General features: G+C 42.2%; 2 protein-coding genes across 7 annotated transcripts in view; both read right to left on the bottom strand.

Moving 5' to 3' along the window:
* The window catches only part of ATP8B1 (ATPase phospholipid transporting 8B1), a 160,898-nt gene that overhangs the window by 23,224 nt on the left and 115,011 nt on the right, over positions 1 to 22,663 (bottom strand). For all 6 annotated transcript variants that reach the window (XM_028838128.2, XM_028838127.2, XM_077974753.1 and 3 more), the window contains 8 exons: positions 21,175 to 21,383; positions 17,841 to 17,884; positions 16,800 to 16,956; positions 8,253 to 8,441; positions 5,215 to 5,327; positions 2,423 to 2,587; positions 1,439 to 1,550; positions 101 to 176 (listed from right to left, as the gene is read on the bottom strand). In XM_028838128.2, coding sequence (XP_028693961.2) covers positions 101 to 176; positions 1,439 to 1,550; positions 2,423 to 2,587; positions 5,215 to 5,327; positions 8,253 to 8,441; positions 16,800 to 16,956; positions 17,841 to 17,884; positions 21,175 to 21,383 — 1,065 coding nt within the window. The remainder of the gene's footprint in view (positions 1 to 100; positions 177 to 1,438; positions 1,551 to 2,422; positions 2,588 to 5,214; positions 5,328 to 8,252; positions 8,442 to 16,799; positions 16,957 to 17,840; positions 17,885 to 21,174; positions 21,384 to 22,663) is intronic.
* Positions 1 to 22,663, bottom strand: part of NARS1 (asparaginyl-tRNA synthetase 1) — a 191,611-nt gene that overhangs the window by 64,129 nt on the left and 104,819 nt on the right. The window lies entirely within an intron of this gene.

Below are 22,663 nucleotides of genomic sequence, written 5' to 3'. Positions count from 1 at the left end.
TCGTAGCCCCTATTTCTCCATATCTGCTATCTTCTACAGACAGCCTTGCATTTGAAAAGATGAGCTCTTATGTAATTTCATACTGCAGGCTTTTACTCACTTAATATCTTCCCCATAGCAGATGGTGGTGTCTTCAGTCAGAAGTTCACAAGCAAATCCTATATTTTCAGCAGTTTCTACAATAGAATAAAATTAAGTCAATGTCATTCCTGCTGTTTTTATTTTGTGTTTTTGAGACAGCATCTCACTCCCATTGCCTAGACTGGAGTGCAGTGACACGGTATCTGCTCACTGCAGCCTCAACCTCTAGGGCTCAAGTGATCTTCCCATCTCAGCACTGTCCCCAGCCCCCAAGTAGCTGGGACTACACAACTCGCTACCAAGCTACCAATAGAAAATACTTTTGTATTTTTTCTAGAGACAGGATTTCGTCATGTTTGCCAGGCTCATTCTTACTGTTGAACTGAATAATTGATTTTACCTAGTAATGATAATTTTTAGTTCATGAACATAACCAGATTCACACAAATATGCTGTTTTTCTATAGCGATCTATAGGAATCACATGCAGAAAAAAAATGCTGTTCTCTATAAGAAAACAAGTGAAAGTCAAAGTCTAATTTGAAATGTTTTCAATAAATAAAATGTGCTATATTATCAAACATATAAACTGGTTATTTAATAAACCAATGTTCACTAAATTACTAAACACTTTCAGTTCATGGTTTAATTACTCTGTTATTGGCAGGGGGAGGGGGGCAGAGGGAAGCATAATAATTTCCACCAACCCTTACGTGAAGATTTTTTTCTTCCTTTTAAATTACCACCCAATTTGGCATTTATTTAAGGTCAGGGCTGTGCCTCCTGTAATTTTGCAGAGTGTATAACCCATTGACGATTTCAGAGCAAGAGACGTTATTTGATTTCTTGTGGAAGGCTTGCAAAGTAAAGTGTCAATACCAAACAAGTGCTTGTTGAGTTCTAAAGTTAAAAAATTAAAATCGTTCTTTCCTTAGGTATACAATTTTATTGCCAAGCAATAAAATTGGCAAGAAAACCGAAGTTATTGTTCAGCACTTTGTATTGTTCTACTCTGTACCCACCAAATGTCAAAGCACTGGAAGGACAGAGGGATAAGAGGGATGGCCCTTTCAGGACGGGAGCCCATGTCTGGCTGGAGAGATAAGACCAATTATAATCATCAAGACATGGCCAGGAGCTAAATTATGAGGAAGAAACTGCTGCTGAGGGGGACCAGGAAGGGATGCAGAAGGGTGTGCTGGAAAAACAGAGGAGAGTTTCTCAGAAAAAGCATCTTCCGCCCAAAGAAACAGTGTTTGTACAGGATGAAAAGTCTGAGGAGGTCATCTTGGGCAAAGGAAACGGCAGCTATAAATATTTGTGAATTAACAGATATGCTTCCCTGCACAATGAATTACCCTTTTTGTCTCCAGTAAGCACCCAGATCTTAATGTCAGCTTTTGCAAGTTTTGAAATGGTTTCTGGAACGCCATCCTGTAGCTTGTCTTCAATAGCTGTAGCTCCCAGGAGCTAGAATGTATATTTAAAAAAAGGGGGGGGGATTAGCAAATAAACCAAAAGTTTTCTGTAATTACAGGTTGCCAACCTGTAAAAAGAAGGGCAAATTATACTTCCTGGTTGCTGCTCTCCTGGTGCCAATGGCCAGTGTTGACAGGGAAGGCTGCCATGTTTCTCAATTATTGCAAACCAACACAGCTAAAAACATTTTCCCTAAAGGATGAACTATTTAATTTAGCAAGATAAAAATGCAAGTACAAAATCAAGGATGTTAAAAATACTTTCCTTGTGTATTTGTGGGCACCCGCCACCACGCCCGGCTAATCTTTGTATTTTTAGTAGAGAGGGGTTTCATCATATTGGTCAGGCCCTCAAACTCCTGACCTCGTGATCCACCCGCCTCAGCCTTTACACTGACATTAACCAGTTGCAACACTAGCTATTTGTTGAATATTTTCCACTGATCTAAACTCTATGAAAACTATGTATTAAATTTGGAAAACTTTTAGAAACAATATATTTTTCTTATTTCAAGATTTTGCAGAATATGAATTGTTTCAGTAATTCCCCCAATGTAATAAGTATTAGATGCAGATTCGTTATTGTTTAAAAATTATAATGAATTTTAATAAGTGATATACAAATTATGGAATTGAATTAGAATCTCTCCTAATGTATTTTGTCTTTTGGTTTCTCATAATGGCAACTTCTGTTCTGCTCCTATTTTGGTGAACAAAAGAAATTACCTTCTTCCATTGTGCCAGTGTCAAATGTTGAAGTTGCAATTATCTCTTAAGCATGAGATCAAATATTCAATAAAACTTAATAAAAATTTCAATTCTGCTTAGAATATCAAAGAAAAAGTTATTAAGGCTAAAACTCACAATTAAGTCTTTTTCAATCTCCTCATATACTTTATCCAGAGCTTCATCCCGGTTGGTGGAGGCCACACTGGCAGCCATAAACTTTTTATTCCATTGTGCAAATTCTTTTTCTTCAATTTCCTTGTAGCAAAGGCATAGGGTTCTAAGAGTTTCATTTGCAAAGATCTGTTTTATTTAAAAAAATAAATCCACCAATGCAAAGAATAGTTAATTTTATGTAATTCAGGATCAAGTATGAAATTTTACTTTGAAGTAATATACTAACAGAATTTAAAAAGAGACCATTAAAGATGACGGATTCTGTACAAATACATTTTAGAGAGGGGATTAAATGTCACTTCTTTTTTTTTTTTTTTGAGACAAGGTTTGGGTTTATCATCCAGGCTGGGATGCAGTGATGCAATCCTGGCTCACTGCAACCTCTGCCTTGCAGGCTGAAGTCATCCTCTCACCTCAGCCTCCCAAGTAGCTGGGACTACAGGTGTGCACCACAACGCCTGGTAACTTTTGTACTTTTTTTGTAAAGACAGGGTTTCATCATGCTGGTCTTGAACTCATGAGCTTATGTGATTTGCCCAACTCAGCCTTCCAGCATGCTGGGATTATAGGCATGAGCCACTGCGCCCGGCCTAAACGTCACTTTATAATAGACTTTGCTTTTCTAAACTTCTGTAGGGTCCAGGACTGTACTTCTAGTTTCCAAAGGGAAAAGTTTGTCTTTCTTCTAAGTCTTCTATTACCTTTCTCTTTTTCTCTTAATGATTTTTCTCTTAAAGATTTTCTCTTTTTCTCTTAATGACTAGGAAAATATCAGACTAAGGGAGCTGCCTTGTAGTGTAATGACGTAAGCATGAACCTGACAACTTTATAACTTGTTCCAACAAACTGTGATACGAGTCCAATCACCTATGAACTCTCCACCAAGCATGATTCCCTCAAACCAATTCTAAAATACAGAAGCCATTATTAAAGCTGAGGTCAAACCTTTTAATGGTAAAGAGTATCTGGCAATTTTTCAATGGTGAACGATTTGAACATTTTCTTTTTTTTTTTTTTTCTTTTCTTTTTTTCTTTTTTTTGAGATGGAGTCTTGCTCTGTTGCCCAGGCTTGAGTGCAGTGGTGCAATCTCGGCTCACTGCAACCTCTGGCTCCCGGATTCACGCCATAATCCTGCCTCAGCTTCCTGAGTAGCTGGGACTACAGGCACGCGCCACTGCGCCCAGCTAATTTTTGTATTTTTAGTAGAGATGAGGTTTCACCATGTTGGCCAGGATGGTCTCGATTTGTTGACCTTGTGATCTGCCCGCCTCACCCTCCCAAAGTGCTGGGATTGCAGGTGCAAGCTACTGTGCCCAGCCCGATTTAAACATTTTAAGCAGTTTCAACAAGAACCAGTAAATATCTCATTACTTTATAGTCACATCTTTTTTTTTAAATTAAATTAAATTTTTTATTTTTTGAGACCAAGCTTTGCTCTTGTCACCCAGGCTGGAGTGCAATGGTATGATCTCGGCTCACTGTACCCTCTGCCTCCCAGGTTCAAGCAATTCTCCTGCCTCAGCCTCCCAAGTAGCTGGGATTACAGGTGCCCGCCACCACACCTGGCTAATTTTTTGTATTTTAAGTGGAGACGGGGTTTCACCATGTTTGGTCAGGCTGGTCTTGAACTCCTACCCTCAGTTGATACACCCACCTTGGCCTCCCAAAGTGCTGGGATTATAGGCGTGAGACACCACGCCTGGCCTATAGTCACATCTTGTCTAGCCAAGATGGCAGAAGTGGTTCAACTGGTTGAGTATTTGCTTTCAAGATTCTTTGGAAGGTTCTGCATTTATTTGATTAGATTGTCATCGTTCATATCCTCATAAGATCTCATCAGTTTTAAGTGCATCAACATCAGTATATAATCTTAAAATGTGACTCTATCTAGGAGACAATATATTAATCAGGCTCTTCTCTGAAGAATGTTTGGGTGGTTCTAAAACTCAATCGATCCTTAAAGCAAAGGGGAAAAATCTCCAACCTTTATTAAGTACCTCCTAGGTGCTAGCCAGTATGGAAGATGCTTTCTCTTGCAATGGTCCTCCAAGATAGGAATTATCCCTTCCCTCTTTCACAGGGGGAATTAATGATTCATATGATATATCTACCATTTTTTCCAAAGACACAAGCTAGTAAAGAGGCAGGGACACCAGGTCTGCCTGATCTCCTCCATGCCTCCCTGCCATTGTTGTACCAAACAACAGTGCAAGATCCAGAGATATTCTGAGTAGTGGCAACATCACGGGACTAAACATATAGACAGCTTCCTAAGGACTTGGAAGTAATTAAGATCAAAGTGATTTTACCAACAAAGCTATCAAAAGTCAATGATCCAACACATTGCTCTGTCATCCTGCCACATATGAATGCTTTCCTTCCTTCACACTACACCTTGAAGTTAGTGGAGTTCTTGGGGGCCACATACATAGTAAGACTACAACCTAGTATGGTTGTGTAGCTTGCTTAAGGTCACTGGAAGAGAGCTAAGTCATTCTCCTGCCTCAGTCCTATAGACCCTGAAGACCCACATGCTGGGAGAAGGCACCACGGTGATATCCCAGAAAGTCAGCAGTAGGGGCAGAACTGGAACCCAGATGGCTATATTTCTACTTTGCTGCTCTTTCCACCCCAACTATTCCAAAGCAAAGGGAGGGTCAATAGTTAACATACAGCTTTCATGCAAACTTAACAGACAGCGTCAGAGAGTAAGATCAGAATCCCTTGCAGAAAGAATAAAAGTGGAACTTACATCCAGGGCATCCTGTGTTTCTTGCTTAGTAGGATTCATTCGATGTAACCGTTCATAAATAACTGTGTCAGCACCTTTACAGTAAAGCCTGATATTGCCTTCTGGGGTTCTTACTGGCAGTAAAAGAAGGAAATAAACACAACAAAGTTTGATTTTTTTAATATATATTTTTTGAGACAGGGTCTTGCTCTGTCGCCCAGGGAGGAGTGCAGCAGTGTAATATTGGCTCACTGTAGCCTTGACCTCCCAGGTTTGCAATCCTCCCATCTCAGCCTCCCGAGTAGCTGGGACTACAGGTGCATGCCACCATGCCTGGCTAATTTTTATTTTTATAGATATGGAGGCCTCACTATGTTATCCAGGCTGGTCTTGAACTCTTGGGCTCAAGTAATCCTCCTGCCTCAGCCTCCCACAGTGCTGGGATTACAGATGTGAGCTACAGCACCCAGCTAAGTTTGATTTCTTAATATAAAACTACATTTACAAAGTTAATTTGAAGTGTTACTATCTCATAATTCACTATTAGCTTAAAACCATCAGTTCCTCTAGAAAAGTGTTGCCTTCAACAAAACTGGTAAGTCATTATCTACATTGAATATAATAGTGAAATAAATATAAAAATATTCCTTCACAGTCAGCTCTGTTTTTCATAACCTTAGTTATCCTTCCAACAAATATTTACTGATTCCCTACCATATGCTATGCCATGTGCTAGTTACTTTCTTTCATAGAATTTTTCTCCATCCAACCAACAGGAAGTTTCTTACCTATGAACTCACAACACTTACTGCCTTTAATACTTGGACCACAACACCCCTCCTTGTGACCTTTTTATTTTTTTGTTTTTTTGATTAATGCAATAATTGTAATACATCCCTCATTGCTAACTAGATTTTAAGTCAAGGTAGATGGCAAGCATGATAATCAGTCTAGATCTGTGTGAGGGACACAGAAAGCATTCAGTAAGTGTGCCTAAGGAGAGTGTAATAGACAGTTAAACCTATATATTTTTATTGGTTAAAAATTCAGTCATAGTGGAGAAGGCTTGTAGACACCACCTTAACCAAGTGTTCAAAGTTAACATCTCCAATAATGAGACAAACCAATAATATATACCTTCTGGCCAGGCAGGGTGGCTCATGCCTGTAATCCCAGCACTCTGGGAGGCCAAGGTGGGCCGATCACCTGAGGTCAGGAGTTGGAGACTAGCCTGACCACCATGGAGAAACCTTGTTTCTACTAAAAAATACAAAATTAGCTGGAAGTGGTGGCACATGCCTGTAATCCCAGCTACTCAGGAGGCTGAGGCAGGAGAATTGCTTGAACCTGGGAGGTGGAGGTTGTGGTGAGCTGAGATCATACCATTGCACTCCAGCCTGGGCAACAAGAGTGAAACTCAGTCTCAAAAAAAAAAAAAAAATATATATATATATATATATATATATATAAAATATATATACACACATATATACACACATATATACATATATACACATATATGTATATACACACATATATACACATGTGTATATACACACATATACACATATATGTATATATACACACATATATACATATATGTATATATACACACATATATACACATAAATATATACATATGTGTGTGTGTATATATATATATACACCTTCTGATGTGATACTTAAAGAAGAGCACAGCATCACTTACGGACTCTTCCTGCCAACAATGTGTAACCTAGCTTTAATCATGAGGGAATATCAGACAAACCCAAGTTGGGGAATAGCCTATAAAATAACCAGTGTGTGGTTTTTAAAAATGTCAATGGATGAAAGATCAAAAAGAGATTGAACCATCCTTGACTCAGAGTCATGATCACCTAACGTAACCTGTGATCTTGGATTGGATCCTGGATGAGAAAAACAAAGAATGAACTTCCCTAGTAAAATCTGAAAAAGTCTATTGATTAGATAATATTGTATTGTGTTAAATTTTCTGGTTCTGATCATTGGACTGTATATATAAGTGAGTGTTCCTATTCTTAGGAAATACCTACTATGGTATACAGTATAGTATTTAGGGGAAAGGACATTAGGCCTGCAATTTAGTCTCTTTTTTATATTTTTATTTTCTTTTTTTATTATGTAATCTTGCTCCTTCTAGTGCAATTTATTCTCAAATGGCTCAGAAAACAATAATCTGTATGTATGTGTGTGTACATATATATGTATGTGTATATATAGATATATATAAAATGAAATTATATATATATGGCAAATGTTAACAATTGCTGGATACGGAAGAGTATGAGAGTTCTTTAAACCATTCTTGCAACTTTTCTGTAAGTTTGAGATTATTTCAAACTTCAAATTTAAAGCAGTTCAGTAGTAGGAAGTGATTTTCATCTTCACTTGGTGGTCTGCTATGTGCCTGCATTGCAGGCATGATTTTGATTCATAAGCATAGCCTTGATTTTCTCAGAAATCTTTTCTTGCTGAGCCCTCCCTTCCCTGCCATCAAGTACAGAAGACAGCACTCAGAGGTGCTCAAAAAATAAAAGAGCTTGTGTTGTTTAAAATAAAAGACTGCTACAAATGTCCATCTGCTACTTCAGAAGCGTTCCACCTGCCACCCCAGATTCAGCATCTGGCAGCCCACATGGTTAAAGAATGTCAGCAGCTGTAATCCCAGCTACTCAGGAGGCTGAGGCAGGAGAATCGCTTGAACCCGGGAGGCAGAGGTTTCAGTGACCTGAGATCACACCACTGCACTCCTGGGTGACAGAGCAAGACTCCATCTCAAAAAAAAAAAAAAAAAAAGAGAGAGATTAAAAAAGAATATCAGCAGCATTTGCAAGATTCAGAGATACTGCGGCTGTCCCTTTGAGTAGGGAACACAGTGAAGAATGAAGAAAACAATACTAGTTTCAAAAAATCTGCAGAAATCTCCCAGGAGCCAAGTAGCTTGTTTGCTGGCTGCTTTATCCTGGTGCCATTCAATACAATGGGCACAAGCAATATCTAAATGAGCGATTCATAGACAGACTCTGAGGGGGACTTACCAATGATAGACATTCGCTTCCGGTCACTGTTGAAGTCCAAAATGGCAAGAACATTATAAGTCCTTTCAGTGCCCAGCTCACTGATGGTGATGGTGTTCTGGGTCCTGGCGAGGAAGGCAAAGCCGAAGTTCCTGGCAGCGTTTACCAGGGCACCTTCATCTGGAGAGGCTGCCTGGTAGTTGAGCTGACCTAACAAGGAAGCGAGAGAAATCCCAGAAAAGCTGTAAAATCAAATGCAGAGCTCGTTGTTGAGGCCTCCGCTGAGGCTCCTGTGGGGGTCAGCTGGGCTGCAAAGCCCAAAGCATCCCCAGGAAAACAAGTCATTGACTCTGAAGGGTTATGCCAAGATGGAAACTTCTTTGTTTTATCTTGACTTATAAACAGTAATACAAACTAAAAGTGAAACATTGGCGAAGAATGGGGGAAAATTCCCATAATCCCACTATCCACAGGAAAAACAACAGGTGTCGACACTTTATCATTCCTTCCAGCGCCTTTTAAAATGTCTGTATCTGAAATTGTTTCTATCAAGCTGAATATACATTTACATCTTGATTATTTTAATGCTGTATCTGAGTATATTGCCATCCCTTTTTAAATTCTTTATAAACATTTGAACAGATGTAAACATGTTATCATTTTCCCATTACAGACACTTAGTTTATTTCCAAAGTTTTTTACTCTCAAAAAATAACATTTTAATAACCCTTTTGTATGTGTGCAAAGACTTTTCTGTTTCTTTTTTCCTTTTAGAGACAGAGGTCTCCCTATGTTGTCCAGGCTGGTCCTGATCTCCGGGGCCCAAGTGATCCTTCTGCCTCAGCCTAATGAGTAGCTAGGACTACAGGCGCATGTCACCACACCTGGCTTATTCTCTTTCTTTCTTGTTTTTCTGAAACAGGGTCTCACCCTGTTGCCCAGGCTGCAGTGCAGTGGCACGATCATGGCTCACTGCAGCCTCAATCTCCCCAGGCTCAGTGATCCTCCTACCTCATCCTCCCAAGTAGCTGGGATTACAGGTACATGCCACCACACCTAGATAATTTTTTGTATTTTTTTATAAAGACAGGGTTTCACCATGTTGCTCAGGCTTTTCTCAAACTCCTGGACTCAAGTGATTCACCTGCCTCGGTCCCTGAAGTGTTGGGATTACAGGCGTGAGCCACTGCCCCGGCCCCTGGCTTATTTTCTAAGAGCAGATTCCTATTAGGAAAATACTGAGCCACAGAACACCGACAATTTTAAAACTCATTGGTATACATTACTAATTTGTTTTCCAAGAAGGTTGTACCAGTTTATCCTCCCTCTGAAAGAGTATGTTTTCTTTCTTTCTTTTGTTTTTTTGAGACAGGGTCTTACTCTGGCACCAAGGCTGTAGTGCAGTGGCACAATCTCAGCTCACTGAAGCCTCAACCACCCCTGGCGCAAGTGATCCTCCTACCTCAGCTTCCCAAGTAGCTGGGACTATTGGCGCATATCACCACGCCCAGCTAATGTTGGTATTTTTTTGTAGAGATGGGATCTCACCACGTTGCCCAGGCTATTTTTTTCTTTACCATAGCCATATTCTCCTTATAAAAAAACAAAACAAAACAAAACACAAAACAAAAAAACACAGGCTAGGTGTGTTGGCTCACACCTGTAATCCCAGCACTTTGGGAGGCTGAGGTCAGGAGATCGAGACCATCCTGGGTAACATGGTGAAACCCTGTCTGTACTAAAAATACAGAAAGTTAGCCAGGCATGGTGACGCGTGCCTATAGTCCCAGCTACTCGGGAGGCTGAGGCAGGAGAATCACTTGAACCCAGGAGGCGGAGGTTGCAGTGAGTCGAGATCGCACCACTGCGCTCCAACCTGGTGACAGAGCAAGACTCCATCTCAGAAAAAAAAAAAAAAGAAAGAAAAGAAAAGAAAAGTTGAAACCAACCAACCAACCAACCAACCAACCGACCAACCAACCAACCAACCTTAGTTTGATCACTATCCGATATCTTAATGTTTAAAAGTTAAATAATGGGAAATTATCTTCTATTCACAACTACATTTCAACAATAAGAATAAGCTAGGTTCAGTGGCACATGCCTGTAATCCCAACTATTCAGGAGGCTGAGGCAGGAGGATCACTTGAGCCCAGGAGTGTGAGGTTATAGTGATCTTTGATCATTCCACTGCACTCCAGCCTGGCAGACAGAGTTAGATGCAGTCTCTTTTAGGAAAAAGGAAAAAACCAATAAGAATAGGAATAAATCTCACAGCCAGATACACAAAAGAGTACATATGCTACATGATTCCACTTATATAAGCCAAAAACTGACGAAGCTAATCTGTGTTATTCCTAGTCAGGAAAGTACTTTTCTTGGAGAGTTAATAACTGGAAAGGAATGTAAAGGGAATTCTAGGGGGATTGACAAGGGTTTTTTTTTTTTTTTTTTTTTTTTAAATCTGAGTGCTCATTACAAGAGTATTAGTTTGTGAAAATTCATTGAGTTATGTACTTATGATATGTACGTATCTCTGTATACGCATGTTGTACTTCAGTAAAAAGTTTAAAAAATACTCTGCCTACCCAAGATCTTCTATTTTTCTACTCTAGTTATTTTGTCTCAAAATAGAAGGAAAAGCATTTCCATGGCCAGATGACTTTGGACAGAAAGAGCATTTAGTTTTCCAGAATACTTTGACCAGGATGAAGGCCACAGATGCATGAGCAGCTGTTTATCCCCTAGTCTCACTTGGAATCGTCAGTGCTCTGGGGTAATGGTGGCAGAGAGAGCTAAACACACCTCCTTCCTTCACAATTGGCTCAGAAGATTCACTCTTTAAGTCAGTATTAATCACTTCCTAATTAATAATTAAAGATGACACTTTAGGATGTCTCTATATTAGTTCACCCAGAAAGTCATTCACTAGAAGCTATAAATGCACTTCCTAAATCCGGCCACGTAGCAAACATATACAAGTGCCAGAGGGCAAAGTATTCAACCAGAGACAAATCAGCAGCGGTGAGAACAAAGCCTTTCCCTTCAGCAATTTAAGCTGGCACAGCGATATATGGCATAAGTGACAGCAAATGCATTTCCAGTAGAAAAAAGAAACAAAATAATAAAAGGTGGTAAGGTTCCCACAAGTAAGACAATCATATCTAGAGCAAACACCTTAATCTTTTTATCATTAAAGAAAAAAGAAATGTTTTCCATTACCTTCCGATAATGGAATCACAGAATTGTAGACTAACAGAGATGGGAAGAATGTCAGAGACTTGGTCCAAATTCCAACCTTGTGACTGCTGGAAGACACTTGGACTAAAAAACTATGCAGCCATAAAAAAGAACAAAATCATGTCCTTTGTCACAATAGAGATTAGGCCATTATCCTAAGCAAATTAACTCAGGAACAGAAGACCACATACCTAACACATGTTCTCACTTAACATTGGGTACTCATGGACATAAAGATTGCAAAAATAGATAGTGGGGACTTCAAGAGAGAGGAGCGAGGGAGGGCAACAAGGGTTGAAAAACTTATTATCAGGGCCAGGCGCGGTGGCTCACGCCTGTAATCCCAGCACTTTGGGAGGCCGAGGCCGGTGGATCATGAGGTCAGGAGTTTGAGACCAGCCTGGCCAACATAATGAAACCCCGTCTCTACTAAAAATATGAAAACTTAGCCAGGTGTGGTGGTGTGCACCTGTAATCCCAGCTACTCAGGAGGTTGAGGCAGGAGAATAGTGTGAACCCAGGAGGCAGAGGTTGCAGTGAACCGAGATCGTACCATTGCACTCCAGCCCGGGCGATAGTTTGAGACTCCATCTCAAAAAAAAAAGAAAAAAGAAAAGAAAAAAACTATTAAGTTCTGTGTTCACTACCTGGATGATGGGATCAATTGTACTCCAAACTTCAGGATCATGCAATATACCCATGTAACAAACATGCACATGTATATCCTGAACCTAAAATAAAAGTTGAAGGTGTAAAAACAAACTAAAACAAAACAAAGCCACCTTCCTAAGAAAACTCTTTATGGCAAACTCTTTATTTATGGCACATTTAGAGGCAACTAGAAAGACCTTCTTTGTGTTTCACACACAATTTGTGACTCGTGAAATTGATGTAATCAAAGAAAGATGCTCCAACCACAAATCCTACCTCTCAGTTCTCATTATCCTGATTCCCTAGCCTCAGGGTAATGGTGGCAGGAGAAAGCTAAATGCACCTTTCTTCCCTCCTTCATGACTGCCTCAGCTGATTCCCTCTACTATTTTTTTGAGACGGAGTCTTGCTTTGTCACCCAGGCTGGAGTGCAGTGGCACGATCTTGGCTCACTGCAACCTCCGACTCCCAGGTTAAAGCAAGTCTCCTGTCTCAGCCTCCCGAGTACCTGGGACTACAAGTGCCCGCCACCATGCCCACCTAATTTTTGTATGTTTAGTAGAGATGGGGTTTCACCATATTGGTCAGGCTGGTCTTGAACTCCTGACCTCAGGTGATCCGCCTGCCTCAGCCTCCCAAAGTGCTGGGATTACAGGCGTGAGCCACTGCACCCGGCTCACTCTAATTAAGTGACAACAAACTACCTGGCCGGGCATGGTGGCACACACCTGTAATCCCAGTGCTTTGGGAGGCCAAAGCAGGTGGATAGACCAGCCTGGGCAACATGGGGAAATTCCATCTCTACTGAAAATACAAAAAGTTAGCCGGGGTTTGGTGGTGGGCACCTGTAATCCCAGCTACTCAGGAGACTGAGGCAGAAGAATCGCTTGAACCTGGGAGGCGGAGGTTGCAGTGAGCTGAGATTGTGGCACTGCACTCCAGCCTGGGCAACAAGAGTGAAATTCAGTCTTAAAAAAAAATCCGGGCACAGTGGCTCACACCCCGTAATCCCAGCACTTTTGGGAGGCCAAGGCTGGAGGATTACTTGAGGTCGGGAATTCAAGACCAGCCTAACCAATATGGAGAAACCCCGTCTCTATTAAACATGCAAAATTAGCTGGGCGTGGTGGAGCGTGCCTGTAATCCCAGCTAGTCGGAGACTGAGGCAGGAGAATCGACTGAACCCAGGAGGCGGAGGTTGCAGTGAGCCAAGATCATGCCATTGCACTCCAGCCTGGGCAATAAGAGTGAAATTTGGTCTCAAAACAAAAACAAAAACAAATAAACAATAAAACCCTACCTCTCAGATGTCTTTTTGTCCTCAATCCTCTCACCCCCTTTAAATGATTTGCCAAGTGTCTCCCACATTCATGGCTTTGTCATCCTTCCCAAAGACCCCATGCTAATACAAACCTTCAGCCTCTGTGCCAATCTCCAGTGCCTGCCTGCTTCAGACTCTCGCACCCAATGTGATGCGCAAAACTCCTGAGACAAGCTCTCTGATCATTGATTCAAAACCTCCAGGTGAAGTGAAGGCTTCCAAGTCTTCCACACTCTGCTCTCACATGACCTCTGTGCAGGCGGGAGTCTGCAATGGCCTTAAGGTTCCCATCCTAGGGATGTACATTCACTTTCTCCCAGTCAGACAATCAAGCACTAATCTAGGTACTGCTGTGAAGGGAATTTGCAGATGTACGATCCTAATCAGCTGACCTTAAAAATAGATTATCCAGGTGTTCCTGACTTAATTAGATGAGCTTAGCACAGGCCTCTTCTTGTGGGGAGACTTGGAGCAGTATGAAAAAGGCCCAATTTAAGGGAGATTCTCCACTGCTGGCTTTGCAGATGGAGTGGACCAGCTGGCAGGGAATGAGGACAGTCTCTAGGAGGGGAAAGCAAGCCAGCTGACAGCCAATAAAGAAATGGGGACTTCAATTCTACAAGCATAGCGAACTGAATCCTGCTGCAACCACACTGAATGTGGAAGACACTGAGCTCCAGATGAGAACATGGCCCAAACTTGATTTTAGTCAGATGCTGAGCGGAGAACCCAGTCATGCCATGCTAAGAATTCTGCCCTACAGAACCGTAAGCTAATGAACGGGTGTTTTCAGTAGCTGAGTTACACTAATTCACTACAGAGTAGCAGAAAACTAATGCATGTGGCCGGGCACGGTGGCTCACGCCTGTAATCCCAGCACTTTGGGAGGTCAAGGTGGGCAGATCACTTGAAGTCAGGAATTGGAGACCAGCCTGGCCAACATGGGAAACCCCATCTCTACTAAAAATACAAAAATCAGCTGGGTGTGGTTGTGGGCACCTCTAGTCCCAGCTACTCAGGAGGCTGAGGCATGAGAATTATGCTTGAACCCGGGAGGTGGAGGTTGCAGTGAGCTGAGATCGTGCCATTGAACTCCAGCCTGGGTGACAAGAGCAAGACTGTCTCAAAAAAAAAAAAAAAATTGGAGGCGTAGTCCTCAAGGTCCTTTCAAGGGATCCTTTCCTGGTACTTTATGGTTAAAAGCCAAAATCAATTTCTCTAAGCTCCTGCACTAGAAACGTAACATGTCTCTATTCTGTACAACCCTTGACCTCACCTGACAGTGGACAAAGAGTTGCAATAGGTTAGGCTGGAGGGACTTTGTGTTCTTGTTTTTTTTTGAGACCGAGTCTTGCACTGTTGCCCAGGCTGGAGTGTAGTGGCATGATCTCGGCTCACTGCAACCTCCGCCTGCCAAGTTCAAGCAATTCTCCTATTCAGGCTCCTAAGTAGCTGGGATTACAGGCACATGCCACCATGCTAGGCTAATTTTTTGTATTTTTAGTAGAAACGGGTTTTCACCATGTTGGCCATGCTGGTCTCCAACTCCTGACCTCGTGATCTGCCCGCCTCGGTCTCCCAAAGTGCTGGGATTACAGGTGTGAGCCACCACACCCAGCCCTGCTGGAAGGAACTTTGTACATCCAACCTTCTTACTACAACACCGAGGAAGGTGGTTCTCAGACAGGGACCCAAACTGGACTGACTCATCTCTAGCACGTAGTCCAGGGCTCTTCCCATAATATCCCACTGGGGAAAAATAGAATAGGGACTACAGGATGAATTTACATTGGCCTAAGTTGACCAGTTAGCCCTTAAAATACTATCATGTACTCAGAGAAGAGTACAACAATTGTACTAATGAGTCAAAACCAAAGAGAACCAGGTGACTTTGTAACGTCATACTTTATGCTTACAGACTGAGTAAAATTGGCTTGGCGAGTCAAATAGACTTTGACCTCTGCTTCCATGATTCATGACCTGGTATCATCCCTTTCTATCTTTCCCCACATTGTCTGCTGATAAACGCTTCCATGTATCCACCCTAATCTGAACTCTGTTACCTTGCTTCATTGCAATATTAGATTCATCTTTGGAAAATGGGTTTCTTTGCAACTTGCTGAAAAGTATCACATACAGCTTCTATACATTTAGGTGTTTTTTGTTTTGTTTTGCTTTTTGTTTTTTTGAGATAGGGTCTCACTCCATCACCCAGGCTGGAGTGTAATGGTGAGACTATGGCTCACTGCAGCCTTGACCTCCTGGGTTCAAGTGATCCCCACCTGAGCAGCTGGCGCTACAGACATGTGCTATCACGCCTGGCTAATTTTTGGTATTTTTTGGTGAGATGGGGTTTTGCCATGTTGCTCGGGCTGGTCTTGAACTCCTGAGCTCAAGCAATCCACTCACCTCGACCTTTCAAATGCTAGGATTACAGGTGTGAGCCACCATGCGTTGGCCTACACATTTAGTTTTTATGCATATTCCTTCTCTAGAAATTTCATACCTGCTACATATGAAACATCAAGGTTGAGAAGAGAGACTTATGTATGCTGCACTGACTGAAGTAAAAAGTGGAAGATGTAGTGAAGTGGATGAAGTGAATGAATGAAGTGAAGGCAGACTATGCTTCATTACAGAAACACCAAAGGAACTCCTTTTGCTCTTTCTATAAAGTGCACGTGTGTCTATATAACTTATCATTATGTCTATTTGTGATAAAATGACTAGCTTTCCTTGATATAGGACAAACTTGCTGTGACAAAGCTGGCACAAACTGCATTGAAGGATTCTGCAAAGGAACTTACAAGTCATTCTGCTTGTTCCCATGAAATTCACATTAATTATGCTCCTTTAAATGGAAAAGGCACCCAGAAGAGATCCAGGCTGAGGCTGATATTATTTCAAACCCAAACTATAACAGAATCTAGTAAATAAGAGCATATATCTAAAATTATTTGGTAGAAAAGATTAGTCAAGTTCAGAGTCCATTTCTGATATAGATAAGGCTTGACTTTTCACACTCAGTAAATGCTCAGTAATAAATGTGCTAAGAAAAGTTAGATTCTTCTATCATAATTCAAGTATCAATCATTTCAATAAGATTTCATTTGCAAAGTGAAAAAAATACACCTGGAGCCATAACTATGAATAAGATGTAAATTTTCAGGGACAAGAAGCTTGTTTCCTACTTTGCTCTTCCATAAACCCTCTAGTGGTAAGTGCTGAAAAACATTCACTGCATTCGAATATGCGACAGATTTGTACTACTTGACATGCATTTGAGTCATAAGCAGGAGTTACCCGGAAACAAAAAACCTGGTCTCTAATGCCTGAGATGCCAGAGAAACACTCACCGTCAATCCTATCCACCATGACCGTGTGGCAAACTGCGAGCAAGAAGAAGAACTGTCGTACTTCTGGCTCTTTCCCCGACTGGATTTGCTCAATAAGATAGTGGTCATAAAATGCAAGCTTCCCATCAGCATATGTATTCCAGCTAAAATCAACTTGCTGAAAGAAATGGAGAAAAACAAAATATAATTTTATAAAATATTTTTCACTTAACACATGACATGAACTTTCCTTGAAAGGCAAGGTTTCAATTATGCAAAAACCACCTTAGGATTTTAGCACATTCTTAAATGTCAAGAGGCTCACAACTGTCTTCAATAAAAAGATACCTTTTTTTTTTTTTTGGAAACATATATGACCATATATGGGTCTCACTCTGTCACCCAGGCTGGACTGCAGTGGCTTGATCTCAGTTCTCTGCAACCTCCGCCTCCTGGGCTCAAGCAATCCTTCTGAGTAGACGGGCCTATGGGCGTGCACCACCATACCTGGCTAATTTTTGTATTTTTTTTGTAGAGATGGGGTTTCTCTGGTTTCACACTCCTTGACTCAATTGATCTGCCCATCTCAGCCTCCCGAAGTACTGGGATTACAGGCATGAGCCACCAGGACCAGTCAAAAAGGTACTTTGTGGTGGACTAGACTCTGTTCCCCCAAAAGATATGCTGAAGTTCTAACCTCTGGTACCTATGAATGTGACCTTATTTAGAAACAGGGTCTTTACAGATGTAATCAAGATAAAATGAGGTGACACTCAATTAGGGTGGGTCCTAATCCAATGATTGGTATCCTTATTAGAAGGGGAAGTGTGGACACAGAGACACACAGACACACAAGGGGACACCATGTGACAACAAAAGCAGAGATACAGAGTTGTGTTTCCAAGTCTCCAAGCCAAGGAACACCAAGGACTGTGGACAACCACCAGGAGCAGGGAAGGGGCAACGAAAAGAGTCTTCCCTAGACCTTCAAAGGAAGCATGGCCCTGCTGGGACCCTGACATCCCTAGCATCCCAAACAATTCTTCAGCTTAAAGGCCTTACCTCTATTTTGTTATGGTTGTGTTGAGAGGCATCCCGATGGTCCCCTGAGAAACAAACAGGACAAAACAAATTGATTCCCCGCCTGTGTCCAGAGGCCCCTCCTTACATGGCTTTGCTTATGTAGTGGTGGAGGTAAGACCATATATGGCCTGCACGGGCTAACATTTTTATTATCTGGCTCTTTACAGAAAACATTAGGTGACCCCTGGTCTAGTTATTCAAATACTGGTGCCTGTCGCTCCCTACTACTTTCTCCTAGGGGCCTGGGTCATATCCTTTAAAATGCTTTACCTCCCCCAAGTCAGAAGGATCCACACATGTGAGCCACGTCCTCAGCCCCTCAGTGCCCCACCATCTTCACTGATACTCCTTATGAGAAAAGGCACTCACGGTGTACAGTTTCCTACAAGTAGGAAGTATATATACATATCCCTATATCATTTTAAACAATTGTGTTTTTAAGTCTATTTAAAATAGAGAACACCCTATTTGAATCTAGTATTAACCTTAATATTATTTGTAAATTTACAGAAAATTAAATTTCTAAATGTTTCAGAAAATTAGAACCGAAATCAACTTTTAAAACTATTGGCTGGGTGTGGTGGCTCACGCCTGTAATCCCAGCACTTTGGGAGGCTAAGATGGGTGGATCACCTGGGGTCAGGAGTTCAAGATCAGCCTGGCTAGCATGGTGAAACTCCATCTCTATTAAAAACACAAAAATTAGCTGGAAATGGTGGTACACACCTGTAGTCCCAGCTACTCAGGAGGCTGAGGCAGGATAATCACTTGAACCCGGAAGGCAGAGGTTTCAGTGAGCCAAGATTGCGCCACTGCACTCCGGCCTGGGTGACAAAGCGAGACTCTGTCTCAAAAAAACAAAAACAAAAACAAACAAAAAAAACAATTGTAGGCCAGGTGTGGTGGCTCATGCCTGTAACTCCAGCACTTTGGGAGGCTTAGGCAGGTGGTTCACTTGAGGTCAGGGGTTCGATACCAGCCTGGTCAACATGGTGAAACCCCATCTCTACTGAAAAAAAAAAAAAAAAAAAAAAAATTAGCCAGGGGCGGTGGTGTGCGCCTGTAATCCCAGCTACCCAGGAAGCTGAGGGAGGAGAATCATGTGAACCTGGGAGGTGGAGGGGTTGCAGTGAGCTGAGATCGCGCCACTGCACTCTAGCCTGGGTGACAGTGAGACACTGTCTTAAAAACAAAAACAACAAAGAAAACAAAACAACTGTAGTGAAATACACATAATAAAATTTACCATCTTAACCAATTTTTGGTTTGATTTTTTGAGTCAGGGTTTCACTCTGTCACCCAGGCTGGAGTGCACTGGTGTAAACCCAGCTCACAATAACCTTGATGTCCCCGGGCTCAGGTGATCCTACCTCAGCCTCTCAAGTAACTGGAACTACAAGCACATACCACCATGCCTGGCTAATTTTTGCATTATTATCATTTTATTATTGTTTTTTGTAGAGGCGTGTGTTTTTTTTTGTTTGTTTGTTTGTTTTTGAGACGGAATTTCGCTCTGTCACCCAGGCTGGAGTGCAGTGGCACAATCTTGCTCACTGCAACCTCTACCTCCCGGGTTCAAGTGATTCTCCTGCCTCAGCCTCCTGAGTAGCTGAGACTACAGGTGCCTACCACCACGCCCAGGTAATTTTTGTATTTTTAGTAGAGATGGAGTTTCATCATATTGGCCAGGCTGGTCTCGAACTCCTGACTTGGTGATCCACCCACCTCAGCTTCCCAAAGTGCTGGGATTACAGGCGTGAGCCACAGTACCTGGCCAGAGATGGGATTTTGTCATGTTGCCCAGGCTGGTCTCAAACTCCTGGTCTCAAGGGATGTGCCTGCCTCAGCCTCCCAAGGTGCTGGGATTGCAGACGTGAGCCCCTGCACACCAGCCAACCAATTTTTGTGGTTGCTGTTTTGAGACAGGGTCTTGCTCCGTCACCCGTGCTGGAGTGCAGTGGTGTACTCACTGTAGCCTTCAACTCGCAGGCTTAAGGGATCTTCCTGCCTCAGCCTCCCAGGTAACTGGAACTATAGGCATGCGCACCAAACTCTGCTAATTTTTTAAAAATTTTTGCTTTGTTACCCAAGCTGGTCTAGAATTCTAGGCCTCGAAGTCTTATCATTTTAGGCATGAGACACTGCACCCAGCCCATTTTAACCACTTTTAAGCATACGGTTCAGTGGCATCAAGTATATTCACAATGTCGTGCAGCTATTTCATCTTGCCAAATTGAAACTCTGTACCCATTAAACAGTAACTCCCAATTCCCCTGACCCCGGCCCCTGGTAACCATCATCCTACTTTGTCTGTATAAATTTGATTATACTAAGTACTTCATATAAGTAGAATTATACAATATTTGTCCTTTTGTGACTGGCTTACTTCACTTAGCATAATGTCCTTAACTCATTTATGCCTAGTGTTCCATTATTGGAACACTAAGCATGTGGGAGTTATTTATATCCTACTGCTCAAGGTCATCACCAAGTTCTGATTGCAAAAATTCAAAAAAATTTAACCTCTGGCATAAATGAGTTCAGGTTCATCTGTGTTGTAGCATGTGTCAAATTTTCCTTCCTTTCTTAGACTGAATAATATTCCATTGTGTGTATCCACATTTTGTTTATCCATTCATCCACTGATCAACGTTTGGGTTGCTTCTATCTTTTGGCTATTGTGAATAATGCTGTTATGAACACAGGTGTACAAATACCTCTTTGAGCCCCTGTTTCAGTATTTTTGAGTATATAACCTGAAGTGGAATTGCTGGATCATATAGTAATGAGACTTCTAATTTTTTTCTTTTTTTTTAGACAGAGTCTCGCTCTGTCGCCAGGCTGGAGTGCAGCGGTGCGATCTCAGCTCACTGCAACCTCCGCCTCCCGGGTTCAAGCAATTCTCCTGCCTCAGCCTCCTAAGTAGCTGGGATTATAGGTGTGTGCCACCACCATACCTGGTTAATTTTTGTATTATTAGTAGAGATGGGGTTTTGCCACGTTGGCAAGGCTGGTCTTGAATCCCTGACCTCATGGGATCTGTCCGCTTCACCCTCCCAAAGTGCTGGGATTACAAGCATGAGCCACTGCCCCGGTCGTGATCCCACTTCTGGCCGCTGTCCTCTCCCACGCATGTGTCCCCAGTGCTGTCCATGGTGCTCCTCTGGTGCTCAGCTGGAGAATGGTCCCAGCAGCAGGACTCCGCATTGGGAGGGCACCAGCAATGCCAGGAGACAGGCTCTGGTCCAGGTAGTGCCCTGCACACGGCAGGCAGCCCCACTCCCCCAGAAAATGAGTGACGGCTTCCACTCACCGTATATCTGCCCGTTGATACAGCACTTTTTAAAGGTCATGATATTTTGTGTGAGTGTCCCCGTCTTATCAGAGAAGATATAATGGATCTGCCCGAGCTGTTCATTGAGTGTGGTGGTTCTAGCTTTTGCAGGTGTGTCCTTCTCAGCATAGTACATTTGCAGGTCCCAGTTGATGAAGTGACTCTGTCCAAGACGAATCACTTCCACGCTAGGAAGACAGAAGAGTATTTTCCGTAGGGAGCTCAGATATGAGTGGCAAGTAGTAGAGATTTTATTCTCATTGTACAGACAAGAGCAAGCTGCTTATTTACTGCTATGGTCTGAATGTTAGAATCCCCCTCCAAATTCATATGTTGAAACCCAGTCCCCAATTCAACAGTATTGAGGTGGGGCCTTTCGAAGGTCATTAGGTCACGAGGGCTCCACCCTTACGAATGGGAATAGTGCCCTTAATAAGGGGCTCAAAGGAGCTTGCTTGCCCCTTCTGCCATGTGAGGATGTAGCTGGAAGGCACCGGCTGTGCCTATAAAGCAGGAAGTGAGCCATTGCCAGACCCTGAATCTGCCGATGCTTTGATTTGAGACTTCCCAGCCTCCAGAACTGTGAGCAATAAATTTCAAAGATCTTTTGTTACATCAGCCCAAACTAAGCCCTCTCCAAGGAGACAAGCCATGCACTCAGCCTCTGGTTTCTCCTAACCACATGCATCATTCTCAGGCGTCAGGGTCAAGCTGATTTTAGACAAGTAATTTCCATTCAAAATTGCTCAGTGAGATTTGCCACTCACTCCTGGGCACATTTAGCCAAGGCACCCATGTTCAGAATCCACAGCCCAGCAGAATGGATGACACAGCAACACTGCAGACAGAGCAGTGGACACAGCAAGACTGACTCTTCTCCCCCATTCCCCATAGCACCCAGGGGCACTGGAATGGTCGCGTTCACCTTTGCCCTCAGTGGTAGGGCAGAGGGAGTGAGAATATCCTAGGGTACAGACTCCTCTGCGCTCTCAAATAGGGCAAAAGGCTTTTGGCAAATACCCCAAATCGTGATCCCTAAATTATGATAAGGTTATAGAATATCCAAAATAAGATATTATAAAAGGATCATGTGAATTTTAAAACTGTAAGGGACATTACCTATCTCAGTTATAAGGAAGCTGTTTACATAGCCCGCAATTGTTAGGTGGGCAAAGGAAGTCCATAACAAGTTAAACAGATGGAAAAATAATGCTCTCCCCACTTCTTTCCCTTCCATAAATATTTCTTAAGTGCCTACTATGTACCAGATACCATTCTAGGTGCAGGGGACGTGTCTGTAAACAAAACAAAGTCCGTTCTCTTAAGGAGGTTACTTTCTAGTAGAGACAGACAAATATATAAACTAATAAAGAGAGGCTGTATCAGAGACAGAAGTTCTCTGCGGAAAATCAAAGCAGAGGCCAGGTATGGTGGCTCATGCCTGTAATCCCAACACTTTGGGAGGTTG

The sequence above is a fragment of the Macaca mulatta genome, chromosome 18, assembly GCF_049350105.2.
Source record: "Macaca mulatta isolate MMU2019108-1 chromosome 18, T2T-MMU8v2.0, whole genome shotgun sequence".
Taxonomy (NCBI): Eukaryota; Metazoa; Chordata; class Mammalia; order Primates; family Cercopithecidae; genus Macaca; species Macaca mulatta.
Note: the sequence above shows the minus strand (reverse complement) of the source record. Positions and strands in the feature narration are given on the sequence as shown.